The sequence below is a fragment of the Metopolophium dirhodum genome, chromosome 4, assembly GCF_019925205.1.
Source record: "Metopolophium dirhodum isolate CAU chromosome 4, ASM1992520v1, whole genome shotgun sequence".
NCBI lineage: Eukaryota > Metazoa > Arthropoda > Insecta > Hemiptera > Aphididae > Metopolophium > Metopolophium dirhodum.
This window is the reverse complement of record NC_083563.1, coordinates 29,120,049-29,137,656: the sequence shown is the minus strand read 5'-3', so window position 1 is coordinate 29,137,656 and position 17,608 is coordinate 29,120,049. Positions and strand designations below refer to the sequence as shown.

General features: G+C 38.7%; 1 protein-coding gene across 2 annotated transcripts in view; it reads right to left on the bottom strand.

Moving 5' to 3' along the window:
- Positions 1–17,608, bottom strand: part of LOC132942405 (ecdysone receptor-like) — a 114,746-nt gene that overhangs the window by 20,173 nt on the left and 76,965 nt on the right. For both annotated transcript variants that reach the window (XM_061010734.1, XM_061010733.1), the window contains exon 2: positions 15,792–16,717. In XM_061010734.1, the coding sequence (XP_060866717.1) occupies positions 15,792–16,290 (499 nt within the window). In that variant the 5' untranslated portion in view covers positions 16,291–16,717. The remainder of the gene's footprint in view (positions 1–15,791; positions 16,718–17,608) is intronic.

The following is a 17,608-nucleotide window of genomic DNA, read 5'->3' as shown; positions in this document are numbered from 1 at the left end:
ACGGATTTTCGACGTCATCACAACACCGACCAGCACGCACGCGTAGCACACAATCTCAAAATATATAATACGTCCGATCGGTAACCCGTTATAATATAATATTATTATTCATTATATTATTGAGATGCACTTCAAATTCTTACAAGTTACCCTATGCACGCTTTATCCGTCCGTTCTACCCGCGACACCGGATTTTACGATACGGTTATTATACGACGTATGTGGAGAGAATAATTTACTACCTACTTCACCGCCACACGACCATTGTCGTATAGGAAAATCGTTGTTTTATTTTTTACACGATTAAAAAATAAAATCGGTACCAATAGTGACTATCTTTGTTTCCTACGATATTTCTCAACAAAATATAATATGTAGAACGTACTTAATGATATATTTTTTATTCAACGGAATGCCAAATAGTAATAATGATTTTTATATTACACAGAAAACATGTTTTACGAAAAAGTAAAACGCATAATATGAACTTGTATACTATAGAATATTATATAATATGACGTGTGTGTACATAAAAAGTTATAACATAATCGGATCACGTGGCCGATTGTCGGGAGATTTTTTCAAACGTGGTCATACATTTTAATGTCTAAAGGGGTTAATATTAATTTTGTTCGTATCGTACGTGAATGATTAATGGATATTTTTTCATACTAGGAAACCCGTGACTAACGCACACGGTCCTCTCCTCTACTTCACAAGCGGTTCTCTTGCAGGAATTTTTTTTATTATTTATATTATTGGATAGGACGGGAAGAGACGACATGTCGGTAGCGGTAGTTTCTAGTTTATAGTCTTATCGAAATGGATTTCGTTTCTTCAGTAATATATTATGCGTTTCGGTCAGATAAAGACAAACCCAACAACAGCAGCAGCAGCAGGGGACGGCCGCGGGCCGCGGCGGTGGGTTTCTTAAAAGCGGTTTTCAATGCACACCTTGCAGTGCGCGGGGTTAAAAGCCGAACTCCAGCAACCCCCTCTAGGTACAGCAGGTGTTACACATTATACAACCCTCTCTCGGTATTCTCAACCCTTAGACATTCTTTACGACGTGCTTGTAATATAAGACACACGCGGTGAATAAAACTCGTTAAGTAATACGCGTTGCGTGTGAGCGTGTGTACAACAGGTATAGAGATAGTGAGAGATAGTGAGAGAGAGAGAGAAGAACCAGTTTCATCTGTTGATTTTGCGTCTCTTCTTGCAGGTTTAAAAAAATAATAATATTATAGTTCTCTGGAGGGATATATTAATATATGGTAGGTCCTATATATTGTACAACGGCTGTATACGACGGCTGTATACGACGGCTCCGCACGACCTACGTTTCCCCGAGTGGGGTTTTTTTTTTATATATTAACGATTTCGATTTACGAGCTTGGTCAAACCATCTGGAGATTGCGAGTACTTCACGATCGTAAAAGGGAATATCTGCGATTATAAATGTGGAAATGAAATAGAAAAAATATTCTGCGAATGCACATAATTATAGTATACGCAGACTCCGAGATATTTAACGGGTTAATTACATGCTCATTGCTCACAAAATAAAAACATACCAATATAATAGAGATTATACTATACTATTTCTATGTGATGAATGATGAGGTAACACGATGAATACGGCAGAACAGTATATTATAACTAATAGGCTCAGATTTCAATGTATATTTGCATAATTTTTTTTTTTTGGATTTCCTGATAGTACTACTATATTTAAGCTATAAATGTGTTTTATATTTATATAAAATTCTAATAATGCATTTTTTAAGATTTTAGCGTTTTAGCAAAATATTTTATTCTTATGTAATAATTTTTGTCTTATTTTAGGAGTATGACAAAAACGAAAAAAGTTCTCATTTGATAGACAAGGCTACAAAATGTAATCTAGGATAAAAACAACACCCGTCTCGGATCTATATCGGTCGTTTAGATATTATACATGTCAATTTTATTTTTAACACAGATCCAACCCATTTATTTTTATAAATATATAAACATAAATATAAGTATTTAATATTTATTGAATAAAAATTGTATAGTGTTATCTAAAATTAAATTATATTTAGCGCATTATAAAGGGTATAGTGTGGAGTTTTTAAATCGTTAATGCATTATTTTATAAAAAATGTATTGTTTTAAAATCCTAGCCCTAATTATAACATAATTAACTCGCGTCCGCTTAGTATAGATCATAATATAATAATAAGTAATATATACACGCGTATACCACAGTACCACACTATACAGAATACACTAGGTATATGAATGCAATGATAATTTTTTCTTGTTAATATTCTACGCGTAAATTTAAACCACAGCAATAATAATGGCTATAAAATAGAATAGTAATCAAAAGAAAAAAAATAATAAAAGTATATCATTATTTTTTTTATAAGACCACGAACCAATTCTCTTTGCATTGCTCGAACATCGTGGTTTAAATAAGAATCTGACGTCTGATTACGTAATACGTGTCCGCATTATATTAACGTTTGCTAATATATAATGTCAAGCCTCAGGCAAACCAGTAAAATATATCAAAATTCTAACACGTAATATATACTATAAGTACCTATATGTAATCCAAAACGTTTATTATACACATAATAATATACAGATGGAGTATAGAAATACAATTAGGTATTACGATTTGGTTTATAACGTATAGAATGCCAAAACGTAAGTTCAAAATAAAATTTTAGTATAACGGGATTCGACGCATATAATTGTTATCCTAAATCTTTAAACGTTATTACGGCATCACCCAAGTAATTCGAACCGAGAAAACCAAAGAATGCGCCTAAAAAATGCAAACATAGGCAACACAACAGCGGAACACGGCCGCACAGTCATTTACAACAATATATCATTCAAAACATGTTTCCCTTTGTGAACAATTTTGATGACCACTAGATGATGATGGTTTAAGAGCAATTATTTCTATCTCGCATAAAAAATTACCCAAATCGTAATGATCGTTACAAATTATATTCATTTAAAAGCTTGGACACAAAAACAGCAATTTTTACGTTTATACCTCAGTTTTTATGATTTTTACACGGACTGTAAATACTAATTTATGCGTGTTTTCGTGTGCACACCTATACTATGTAGCACGAAATCGATATATATGGTGGACGGAGAAGTAAATTGCAACGATCACGTTGTTGACAAAACGCCCACGCCACATAAACACGAACGGATCGCGATCGAACGAGGATAAAAAAAATATATAAGCTAATTAACGCGACAATGAAAAAGCATAATGCACAGGCGGGCAATTAATTCTCCGGGTGTAATCACGACCGTCGGGTTTTGATGCTTTATCGTCTCTATCGAATTAAAACAAAAGCGAACATCGAACACCGCAGGTAATTCTGGCGCGTTTTCCGCCGAAGAAGGACTCGAGAGGTATTCTGGCGAGGATCTTCGTTCGACTTATTTAAAATGAGATTTTCTTTCTTATTTCCAACTCGCAAGTACGCGTATATTATTATTATATATATTATTATTCTTTGGCAACGTTTCACAAGCGTCGATCAGTTTTTGCGCCGCCGCCATGATTATGTTTTTTCTGTTTGCTTGTCACGGATGCGTTAACATCGTAATAATAACAATAATATACGCGCAACTCCCGCTGGCATTGTTATAACACGAGATATTTCGATCGATAACGTGGCGTTTTTTTATGCGTTCAAATCTTTTCTCGGCCTCCGCCAAATATCGACGTCGACAAACGTTCTCTCTCGGCGTCAAATCCGGACGCGATAACCTTCACTAAATTGCAGCATGTGCACAGCCCACCTGCAAGACCATTAAGCGACGTAGGTATTATAATATAGGTACCTATGAAATTATTATTATTATTATTATTATTTATTATCCATTAAAATTTGTCGAAAACAATTTTTTTTTTCATCATAATATCACGTCGCAATATTATATTTATCGCACGCGAGTATATTATGCGTTTTTGTTGGTAGGTACACGTCAGTCATACCGGACGAATGAAACGCCGTAATGATATTATATTGTACGACTGAATCGTCTCAACAATGTGCGGTGTATGTGCCTCTGGGCCTCGGCGCCATTGTGCAGCGCGTGTGTTTGGTCGCGAGAAACTGTAATATTATACTATTATTATGTTTATTGTGTCTAAAGAAACGACGACGCATGTACAGATGACCGGAGGTATTTGTTCGCCCGCCTCCTCCGGGTGAACTTTTCGTCCGACCTGCTGCACCGATCGACCGTATATAGCGGTTGGTATTGAAGGTGTACATCGTGTAATATCGAAGACGAACTATATTCGCACGTGCCGAATAATAATTGTTCGTCGAGCAAGACACGACACGACGTTTCACTCGCTCCGAAGTCGTCGAACGCAAATCGCCCCATTAACCGGGTCACGCGGGTTACCCGGTTTCGTCGGATATTTGAAAATATTATTAGCGATTTACCGACGACGGCTGCAGCCGAACTATGCACACCTTGGACGTTTAAATCACCGACGCGTTAAAATACGCGCGTCCCGGCCAGAGATCGGCGCACACACTAATAATATTAATAATAATAAAAAATATGTTCATAACACACACCCCGAACGAGCGCGTGTCCGTTCCAAGGACAACCGCACACGCGATGATAATAATAATAATAACGCGTAAACATATTATTGCAGAACACATATAATAATATGTATATGCCTACATAATAAATGTCTTATACGTAGAGTGTGAGGCGGCGATGACTAAACGGAAAAATATTATTACGCATTATTAGGCCAGGCTGCAGATATTATCACACACTCCGTGATTCTCGACATATACAGAACGCGTAGAATAATAATAATAGTAATAATAGGTATGGGTACTAATGACCACATAGCAGCACTGTTGGCTGTTATTTCGTCGTCGGCCCGCGCTTTTTGTGGTCGCTCCGTCCGCCTTTCGACCGTCCTCTCGTTTTTTTTTTCTCTTCTCTTTTACTATTCGGTCATAATATTTTGTTCCACTCTTCTATATACCTCCACCGTTGACTATTGACCGCCATTTCACACGGCTGCCGTGTTGCAGCGTCGACCGTGACGGCAGGCAAACACCGCTGCAATTGCAATATCATATAATAATATAATATCGCCCGCGCGACGTACCTATGTACTAATATGTGTACCTTACGACTTTCGTGGGTCGGTCCGACCGAAAAACAATACGCATTGTAAGAGCGTTATTAACGAACCGCCTCCTCTCGATGGCACTTTTCTATCTGTATTATTCGGTACAGACATAGGTACGCGCGTGACTTAAAAATTATTTACGTATACACATTTTATTATGGGTTCGCGTTGGCGCAGTACATTATCGTCCCGGGTCTCCCCACACACGATGCGAGCGCTGCACAATGACACACGCACGTTCGGGACGTGAGAAACGCTCGACAGTTTTTTTAAAAAGTACTGTAGATATAGGTACAAGGTACGTGTATATTATACAATAAGTGATAACATATTTTAACGACGGTTCGCTGTCGATGATCGATGCTGCTGCTTATATTATATGCCTGCAGCGCAGCAGCTAATGGATCCGTGGGGCGCAGCATAGACGATAATGGTTGATTTTTCCCGTGAAAAAAGTGTCCTTGAGTTGGCATGAAAAAAAAACAGAGACCGGGAAAATGATCGTGGAAAAATAAACGATACGATGGAAAATCAATGTCGTCGTGTGTGTTATAATACTCGCACATAATAATTTATATAACCGTGATGATGACGACGGCGGTGATGGTGATGGTGGACTATAGTGGAGGTGATAATTTCGTGTCTACTGTAGCCCGTGGAGGCGGGCGAAGGAGGGGAATTTCGTCAGAACGGAAAAAAAAATCTGTTTCGGTTGTCACGGGTTGACAGGTTGATTGGACTCGGCCCAAACCGACATATATTGTGTATATCGCCACCATTGTAATACGCGAGGCGGTGGGTACATGGTTTTTTAAATAATAATATAATACTATCGAAAATAAGCAGGCGGCGCGTGTAATAATTTATTTTATATACTGCATATGCTGGTGGTATATACGGTGTTGATAATCGGCCGAACGCAATCTAATCGGTCGAACGTACAGACTGCAAGCTACGGCGTAGCAAGTATAATAATATTCTACCTATATAAATAGTAGTATAATAAGAAAGAGGCAACATACACGTACGAGGTACACGATAATACAATATTGCCATGTATGTGTATAAATATAATATATGCGACGCCAGCGGTAGGTACCTACCTCTATAGGAGAGGAAAAAAACTTATTTGTAGACTACGACGACGACAAACGTCGGGTGGAGCGCATTACAATAATGGTAATACGCTGCACAGCTAGGTACACGGTTACGTTACAACGACAATGAAAATGAAATAATAATAGTAATAATAATAATAGTAATAGTAATGATATTATATTATATAATATATTATAATATATTATATATACGATGCGGGAAAACGCGGCGGCGTTGGCAGGCAGGCAGCTGCTGCTGACCTACAATGGGTATGCGCGAGTACTTCGGTTATGATGTCCGTGGTTGGGGGGGTGGGGAACGGTGCGTATAATCGTAAACATATTATTGACCTTTGGGCCGGGTCGTTGAAAATAATAAATCGTTTACAAAAAAAAACATATGCACATAATAATATTATATAGGTAGTCGGCACCTATAGTTCGAGCGAGCTTACGCATAATATAATACAATATACCGATGGGGGTAGAACGGAGTAGGATATTCTCGTCCGTTGTCGTTTATCGAGCCACACGGTCGTTATATTGTATATTTGTACTGGTATTGAGTATAACTGGGGGACTAAGGGGTAGTGCTGCTAGGGGAACTTGAACGCCCGCGTAAAACCAATCGACCCTGATCAGATTTGAAAACGTCCGTTGACGGATATGTTGCTCTGAAATCGTTTTTAAATCGATATTATTGAAAACGGTTTACAAAATATGATTGTATCGCTATTGTAGCACTCTATCCAATCTCCAAAATAGTAATATTACTAAGTGCATGTATCTAAAAAGATCGCAACGCACTATATTGCCTTCGATTATAGATATTACTAAAATAAATTGCAACTCGACAATAGGTTAGTATAATTATACGAACTCGACAATTATAATAATATTATACTCCACAATTTTAGCGGCCCCAATATTTTATGCAATATCCTTGGCAGTGCCTATAAGTGGCGATAAATAGTCGGTTACGATCCCGAGGTCCCAGAAATGCCGACTGTTCTCGAGACCTTTAAGTTCCGATTAATTTTGTCCGTTAATTAGAAACCGGGACTGTATAATACGAAATCCCGACATCTCGTTGAAGACTGACAAGTTTCGGTGTAGTTGCAACAGAGCAGGCGTAACGTCCAGCGCTATCTGTCGGCCGAGCCACTAACTGAACGACGTCGATGCGTCGTCCGTCCGCTAGACAGCGGGCTGGCGCTCATCGGAACAGTCCAAAACAACTCGACGTCAACAACAACAACATCTCCACCACAACTACGACGATGCTCCTTATTTTTTCCTACCCCCAACACCCCTCTATGGGGGTGCTCCTTCGGTTATCAGCGTGCGGGGAGATTCTCTCAGATGATACACAATTTCAAAAACTGTAAAACAAAAACATAGATTTATTGCAAAACGTTAAGTTTTTTTCTTCTATCGAACACGTGTGTGTGTGTGTGTGTGCGACGTGTACGACGATCTCAGTCCGAAAACATAACACATGTGCATAAACCACTCGGAAGATTGACAACGGTTTTTTTAAGTATTGAATTTTTATAAATTAAACGCGGCGGAATAAACGCAATTATTAATGGAAAATGCAACTGCCGAATACGGGACGATAAATTATTATCATAGAAATGTAGTATTATTGTCAAGGTTAACGCAAACAATATAATATTTCATAACACCTATGTCAACACGAATGCGGATCAACGAATATCAATGAAAACCATGGCACGCTACTCGATATTTTTCCTCTACAAGGAAAATTTATGAAACATAATTAATATGTTATTGTTAATAAGTAACCGTGACAACAAAAACCTTACGAAAAATCGGTCGGAAAAAACGAAAAACGTGCACACTTATCCGGCCCAAAAACATGTACATGTTAAAAAGTCAATTAAACAATAACTGAAACTTGATATTCGGATGATTGTTGTACGACGAATAATAATACTATACCTACACAATATAGTGAACAAACACCGGTCTAAACGATTATTGTATCGATGCGACCGAATCCAAATCGGAAGTCTCGCGTGCATTATAGTCTGGTGTGTTTTATACAACATAGAATTCAACTAGCGACAATTAAGTCTATAATTGTATTAAATAACCAACGTAATATAGTATTATCGTGTAGGTTTTTAATAGGCACGTGACCCACGTATACCGCCAAGCGTGCACTAAATAATTTGATATTTTAAAAGTTTGAAACGTGGTTAAAGGCATTTGATCATTATTATTACAATCGAATCTCGTGTTATTATTATTTATTATACTGGTGAATATATTGTTTATACTTAATTAGGTACCACGGGGGAGGGTTGGGTAACGGATTATACCTAGTAATTATGGAAAATTAATGGTGTACGCGTATGGACTATGGTGAAGAATTTCGATGGATCGTGGGATAACGGCCGATACACGCATGTTATATGGTAGGTAATAACTTAAAACGAATATTGCTGTCCATAACATTTATAAAGCATTTGATCGGATGATAAAACGACCTTATCCGACGAAACGCGTAGTATGATTATACGGTTGATATCCATATGTAGATACGAGGTGTTTTCTCGCGCCGTCGATGGAAAACTGTACTTTATAATAACAATCGTTATAAAAAAAAAGTGAGTTTCGAACTGACGCAGTAAATTATATAAAAACTAAGACAAAAATATTGAAATGCACAATACTTACTTCAAGGTCTGCTTTATATACGAATACGATTATCGGTCAGATGCAAATGGTATACGTTAAAATAAAATATACCCCACCCCCTACCACACACACACACACACACACACACACACACACACATAAATACGAATCTTTAAAGGTATGTCACCGGACTACTCTCGCGCCACCACGTCTGAGACCGTACATTGTATTTGCGTATTAATTATTGTATAAACGAGTAGATATTGTAAATTGTTCTAGTTAATAAAATATAACATATACACAATTGGTATACGCGTGCAATCGTACAGACACATGAAAAAATAACATTATTTAAAACATATTTTGTACATATATTTTAAATTTATATTCACAACCCAAAAAACAACTTCCACACGGGTAATAATATCCTATTTAATAAACTATTTACAACGGTAACCTTGTATCATAATGGACGTATACCGACATAATAACATGTAGGTAGTAATATTAAACTAATAGGGGCTTGAACGATTTTTAATTTAATGACTTCACGCTTAATTCGGTTAAATATCACGAGCTTGATGCAAAACTGTTGTGACGCTTTGGTTTGTTTTGGTCGATTGGAAAATACACCGACGCGAAGAACTATTATGGACGAGAAATCAATAGAAAAAACAATTGATTCCCGAAATTAATTTCTCTTTTGTTCGTTTGTTGTCGTTACGGTATACGCCGTGTACATACGTAATATTATAATATGTGAACAAACCGGCACCAGTGAAAACAAAAAACGCCTAATCTCATCGAGATTCTTATTTTTTTAATCGGACGACGACGACGACTACAAATTTACGCGGACAAACGAAAGAAACACAACGACGGCGAGTCTTCTTTCTCTCCGGGTAAGTGCAGTATTAACACGGTGCATTGTCTGTTCCATTGACTGTGCCACAACCACAAACGAAATTAATTAATACAACAAATTCGATGAGATGTTGCGTTTTGTGCACGCACGCGACCAACGGTATTGCTGATAAGTGGAAAACGAACAAAAACTCTCTACACCCGGCCCCGTTTCCAAACGATTCGTGTGCATCGGCCTATTTGTTTAATCCCTGCTCTGACCCACGCGCAATATTGCAAAATTGCGGTCAGCAGAACCAACCAGCCCCGTTTTGATAGCTTTGGTATATTAGAGTGAATCGACCAACTATATCGGACTTAAAGTTAATAACACGATCTGTGTTGGTGCGTTAGTTTTTTATAATATCTCAATTTTTAAGCAATAGTTACGAGCACGTAAGATATTACGATTTAAAAATACCCACGACTTACATAAAAATTGAAATATCGTAAAAAAAAGTCGACGTAAAACACACGGTAATAATATCGTAACATCATGAGATGTTCTTGACTTCAGCACTCCGAGTTCTAACACTAGAAGAGCTAACGACAGAAGGACGACTGTGCCGAACGAGATTATTGTTATGTGCGGTTGCGAGTTGGGTCGGAGAGAGAAAAACAAAAATAGCTCGCCGACAACCTCTTTTAACAAAATTTCGCACTAAAGACGATCATCAACTCGGGGCGGGTAAACTGTTTATTTTTCGCAATGTCCGCTGCTGCTGCTTTTGACGGGCACGCGTATCAATCACGCGGTATACGTCTATAATATACGGTGGCGAGTATATTATAAATGACCGTGTATATAGCGACGTTATTGGAACTCGTATAATATTATATTATTATTTTATATTATTATATATAGTGAAAGTATTAAAAACGCCGTTCACGCCACCGCTGCAGCGGCGACTGTTAGTTTCAGAGCCGCCGTGTCCCCATTCGAAAAGTGAAAGATCCATCTGTCCCCCTCCCGATCGCATTTCCCCTCGCCCTCACACCACAACACGATACTACCGGTAGACTGGAACCTACCGCCCGCCCGGCACGTACGCGTACGACGTGTGTGTGTGTGTATTTTTAGTCGGGTCGTAGAAATTTTAATTTTAGAAAACGCCGGACCCGCTCTATAATAGACAGACCTATACGCGTGTAATAATATCATATGTATAATATGAAAATATGTGTGCGTGCACCGAAGAAAAATTAAGTACGAAACGCATTTGTATAGTATTATTGAAATAGTATTGAGACTCGTTGTCAATATACAATGGCCGACGGATTGTCGAACGAGCTGTTTAAATATGCAAAAGTCGGTAGGTATGGGCATAGGAGGCGAATAATATTGGTCGATCGGTCGCTTTTAAAATATTAATATTTATACATTAAAAATAAATGTTAAACGTAAAATGTCGAAGTCGTGTTTTTGAATTATTAAATGCACACGACGGAGGAGAAGGGTTCAAATATTATAGTGATGACATAATTTGATGTCGAATGCGACTTTTGGTAAAAAATAAATCACGACATGGGCAATATGTTATTAGAGTCTCCAACCATTATATTTACATACAACGTGTACAGTTGTACTCACATCCGATCGCCGAGAACGACCCAAGTCTAAACAATTATAAATGAACACAACTCTCGTGATGATGTATAATACATATGATGTACAGAAGCCAATACGCTTTTACTATTATACTCGTTAGTGTTGAAAAAAAGCCAGTGGGCTGTTGCAGCGGACCGGATATCGATTATAGTAACGACGATAAACGATAATAACGACGACAATATTAAACGAACTCTATCGACGGACGGATAAAAAAAAAAAATTACGAGATTTCACTTTGATTATTTCCAGCAAATATAATACTGTACGGTGATGACTAAGAGAAAAAATTCAGTCGCGCGTGCGTACGCGTAGACGACGAAAAATCCGACTGGTTAACCGGCTCCGGGGTGTAGGTCAAATGTCGGTTCCCTTTCTACAATAATAATAATAATAATAATATAATATATTAAACTCGGAATGACCCACATACACGGTGTACCGGCGCGCGGTATATAATAATAATAATAATAATATCCCAAAAACCGACGACGTTTCACCATTTCGTATATAATATACCTCTACTCGAATAAAAGTAGTCACGTCCGTCGGCCACCGCAGCAGTTATCTAACCCGTACGCTCCGTCGTCGTTCATTGCGGCAAACGTTTGTATTTTTTTTTTCTTTCGCGCGAGCACACACGGTTATCATTTACCGGGTGACAATAATATACAGAACGCCCGTGTATTGTGTTCGTCATCGTCGTCGGGGGGGAAAAAATGATTTATCTACCGACCGACGTTACTACGATGCGCAGTTACGTGAAATGCGTGCACATAAAAAATATAATGTACCTTTAAGGTACATTACTATGCGATACAACACTCGTAAGACTGATTGCCACGATCCCTTTCAACGACGCGCGTTTCCTGAAATCATCGACCCGCAACATAGTCCGACGACCTTGGTCCGATTATTATTATCACCATCGTCGTCGTCGTAACGTTTCGGTCCATTCACCGCGCGTTCTCCTTCGATTCATGAAATCCTCGTCGATTTCCCTTTATAATGATAAATAATTATCACTATAAACAACACAACAACAATAATATTATTGTCGTTTCGCGATCGAAAGTCCTTGACTCGCACTGCAACCCTTTCAACGGACGGACGCCCACACAGTTATGTGCCAACATAACGCACACACGCGTAAGTCATGGGGAGGGGGGGGCGTGGAACGCCGAAAAGAATTGAAAGAGAATATTATTATGAAATTTAATACAACGACGGTCATGTGCGAAAGGCATAAATATAATACAGCAGACAACGTTGTACAAAGTAAAAATTCAACCAATTAATGTGTCATGCACATATACGGGTAGCGTATATGTAACAAATACGATATAAGAACAGACCACATCAACCCGCATTTGAGTTGTCGTCTCTCGCAGACGAACGTGCGTTCAATTAAAGATAAATCAATTTTTTTTATCATTAACTTTCAAAAACTCGCTCAATTAGACGTACATATGCATTCGGACGCGATTTTTATAACATAGACACGATTTTTATTTTAACGTAAACCGATCGATTTAATTTTAACGGGAGAACAACACTAAATTATTGTCAATACCAGTCAAACTGTCTGCACCTTGTTGTATATCACTACGTATAGCTACTAGCTAGTTAACCACAAATAAAACGATAAAACCGTTACCCACTACAATGTATAACAATTTTCTTTCGAAAGAAATATTACTACCTGAAGTCGTGTGTATTTCTAGATAGTATATACTATGAAGTAGGTATATTGTATATATATTGTACGCCCGCGATAATATTGTCATGGACGCCGCGAAAAATTGTATTTCTCGTTAAAGCTTGGCCTACATATTATTATCGGTCGAGTGTTTTAACCCTCCGCCGTAGTTTGCAAGGTCAAGGAGTTACTGTCGTGGATAAAAAAAAAACTAGCACAAACCATTATATTATACAGATTAACATAATAATAGTAATAAAAACGTATATGTAATAACGAGCCAATCGCATCGACGACGACGAGTACTATAATATGTTACACTCGTCGGGCTCACCGCGGTATGTTAAATAATTAAAAATTGATAAAAAGTTCGCTGCAGTGATCCGTTATAGGTTATAACGCATATTATTACTGCGATCGTCACAGCAGACGGTCTACATGAAACGTTTTTTTACGATATATTATGGACAAAGAGAAAGGCCTCCTCTCTTTCTCCCTCGTATATAACATTATTATATTATATTAATGCACCACCGTTCCGCGGCCGCCCAAGGTTAAGCTACCCAAGGGCGATATTGTTCTCCGACGAGCGCGCTTCTACACACCGCAACGGATGCGAAGAAGAAAACTACGGAGCACAGTCGTTATTGTTGATACCGTTAGGTATTTTTTACGTTCGAAATATGCTTTAGTAATATTATTATTATTATTATCATTATCTGATGATGATGAGACGCGCGAGAGAATAAAAGAAAACGCACCAGCAGGCAAAGAACTCGCTATATAATAATGTAGTAATATATTCCCCTTTCTTGATAATAATATAACTCATTATTATTTTTTTCTTACTCGTGTCGCTGGGATTGTTTTAGGCGGTTTTTATTTTCTGTCTCGCACAGGCGGTTATACTAATATCGTGTTTTGAATTTTGTTTTCGAGAAAAAATATGATAGACCGCAGCTAAAAAATATATATTGTACCGTTGGCTCGGAGAGCGAGTGTAGTAAAACATACATATGTATATTATCGAGGGGCGGTGGGAGACTGCAGCAGCGGGGAGAGGAAAAGAAAGATATACAGACACGCGAGGCTCAATGACCTACATATTTGTTTTCGTATCAGTCCGCGCGAGTGTGGTGTATATATATGTGTAATATATACCGTGTAGTGTGTAAACACACAAGGTCTATCCCAAAATTAATAATCCCCACCTTCACGTCAAAAAAACGGCGGCGACGGGAACGGCGACGACAACTATTACGACGATGCATATAATGGCTCCCGATACAACTTTATTTCTTTCGCCATTCGCAACGGAGTAATGTTTTCTTTTGTAAGAGTAAAAATAAAAAAAAAAACCTTTTGGCACCCAGAGGTCCGCAGAGGTCAACCGTCGAACTTTGAATAAATTTCCGTAACCCAATTACGCGATTGATACCCCGCCGAGTGAACACATCGTATATTATAATATACGTATAATGTAGCCTATATAGTACATACAGCGTGAACGATAATACAATAATATATTATGCATGTGCGTATATGTAGTACACATGATATACGTACAAAAAGTAATCGTTTAAATAAGTTTTTTTTATTATTATTATTTAGAGATAATAATTATTTCTTGCTGCATTTACACACATAAACGTTCGGTTATTACGCAAGCTACGACGTGAATATTCCTAGTTCCGCCAAGGTCGTTAGATATTGTACGTGTACATAATAATATAATGTATAAGTGTATAGTCGGAGAGATACAACAAACGTAGGTATAGGTATACCTATATAGTTGCGTGTATAACCCGCGTAGCCAATTCAACGAGTAACAAATTCATATTTTCATTTTTTTTACTGTTCATATACGAGCAACGTATAATAATAATAATAATAAAAAAATGATTACTATAATATAATTTTCGTGAAAAATATTGACGCCGGCAATAAAAAACGAAAATCGCAACGAGACGCGCGACGTGCAGGAACACCTCTATATAACGTAATAATAATCGCAAGGCTTTCCGTTTTTTTCATTTCTAAACATGTACAGGTACACACCGCGGTCATTCGGTTTGTTTTTCTTCTCGTGCGTTATTTGCCGACGGTATATTATTGTTACAATTATTAAAACGTATACTAGTAATAATGATAGACCGGCAGCCGCGACGTTTCGAGTGTTTGATTTGGTAACTAGGCCAAGTAAATACGGACGCACATAATATTTATTGTATTACTGCACATATCGAACTTGATAGACCACACGTCGAAAAACTGTGACGACATTAAAATAACTTTATCGCCATGGCTACGAACACGTTCGACCAAAATAGGAGAATCCCTATCGACGAAAAAATCCTATACAAATAAATCTACAGGTTTGTAATTTTTTTTTTACAATAGCCTTTTTTACACGCATGCACGCGACAAATCCAAAGAGGAACGTGTCCAACAAGGGGTGGTGGTGAAATTGATCGATTTAAATTTGACACCGCCAGACGGACACTCGCTGTGGCGTTGCGGTGTATGTGGGTGGAGGGTTGGATGGCTTCAGAGACGTGCTACTCAACCTATAATATTATAATAAAGAATTTTGAAAAAAATTGGTACAAAAGCACTCACCGATTTTGCCACTCATCGGACTGTACGGGTCGTAACTGTTGGTCGACATTGGAGACGTGTTGTAACCGCCGCCGCCGCCGCCACCGCCACCGCCGCCGTTCGATATTACTGTGTAGGATATGTGCGACGTGCCGGGCGACGAGGCGGGCGGCGAGTTGACGGCCAACCAATCGTCGGGCCTGAGCCGCTTGACGCCAGCGATATCGTTGAACAGGGTGGAACAGCCGCTGCGGGATGGGGGAACTTGCTGCTGCTGCTGCCCGGGCAAGTGGCCGCCGGGCGGGCTGCGCACGATGACGGCGTCGGTGGCCGTCGGCAGGCCGTGGTAACTGCCACCGGTGGCCACCTGCAACACAGCGGGACTACGGGGTTTGATGATGACCTCGGTGCCGCCACGGCCACGGTTGTACGACATGAGGCCGCCGACGCCGCCGCCACCGATACCGGCGGCGGCAGCAGCGACACCACCACCGCCGCCGTCACATTTCTGGTCCATCATTGCGGCCGCGTGCAGGTCGCACGTTATCACGCATGGACTGTTGCGGCCCGGCACGGCGTGCTGCTCGCCGCCGCGGTTCGGCCGCTACGCGCACCACCCCGCGATGGTGGCCTGCTCGTCGTGACCGTCGTCCGCTCGAACGTCGCCACGTTGGTGCATGTCCCGCAGCCTATACACGCGCCGCGCACTATCGTCGGCGTCGTTGTCTTCGTCAAGACGCGTACCGCACACCAACCGACGCGGATCACCACTTTTGTTTTACTCGGTATATATTATTATAAAAATCGATACGACACTTCACGATACACCGCGCACGTCATCAACACTATGTATGTACACGCGATACACGGTCTCGTACGCCGACACCGTTTCGCCCCCGACACGGCTGCCTGTCACTATGTTACGGCTACTGTGACCGTTTCCAGACCTGCGAACAAAAACGTTGAGTAGAGTTAGAAAACGGAATTTTAATTTTTTTCTCTTTGCACATGATATTACTCATGAACAATATTATGTAATGTAAACAAATTAACGCGTTATGGAGATCCTGGAATTTTGTTAAACGCCAAGTCGTGTGATAATAATATTACAGTGCTTCTATTTTTTTTTATATCTAAAAAGGTTTCTTGACTCAAATCAACTAAACTTATGTAGGTAGGTACCTATACATACAAATTTACAATTTTTAGCGTTTGTATACCAGGTATACCAATGTATGTGTCATTGATTACAAGATTTTAAAATTTAACAGATTGAAAAAATGTATAGAAATATTTTTTTATTATGTTTAACAAATATATAATTTTTTTTTTTCAATAATAAATGAAGTAGAATTAACAAATTTTAAACATCATCGTTAAGTTAGCGTCTGTTAGGACAGTAATTCAGCCTGTAATGATGTGAACAGCTTGCATTAGATATAACTGATGACTGAAGAAGCTTTCTGATATTCCCTTACGTGGTTTTTTGAAATTTGTGCGTAGTGCTTCGTTTCGAACAAACTGAGGATCATTTGAAATCACACGCACAGCTTTTTGGACTGTACCTAATAGTTTATGGAGTAATTTTTATACGAAATATAGGTAATAAATATATTTTAAACGATAAAAAATCTGTACAATATGTGCCTAAACATTAACACATGCAGAATTGTAAAAATATAATAGTAATATCCAGGAGCGGATTTGCAAGGTATCTTTACTAGTGTACTGTGCCGAGGGCCACAGAAGAGTTGACGATATTGTTAAATAATAATAAATGTATTTAAATACCGAACAGTTTTAAACCAAAACTATTGAGCAAGTAAGAAAAATTGAAA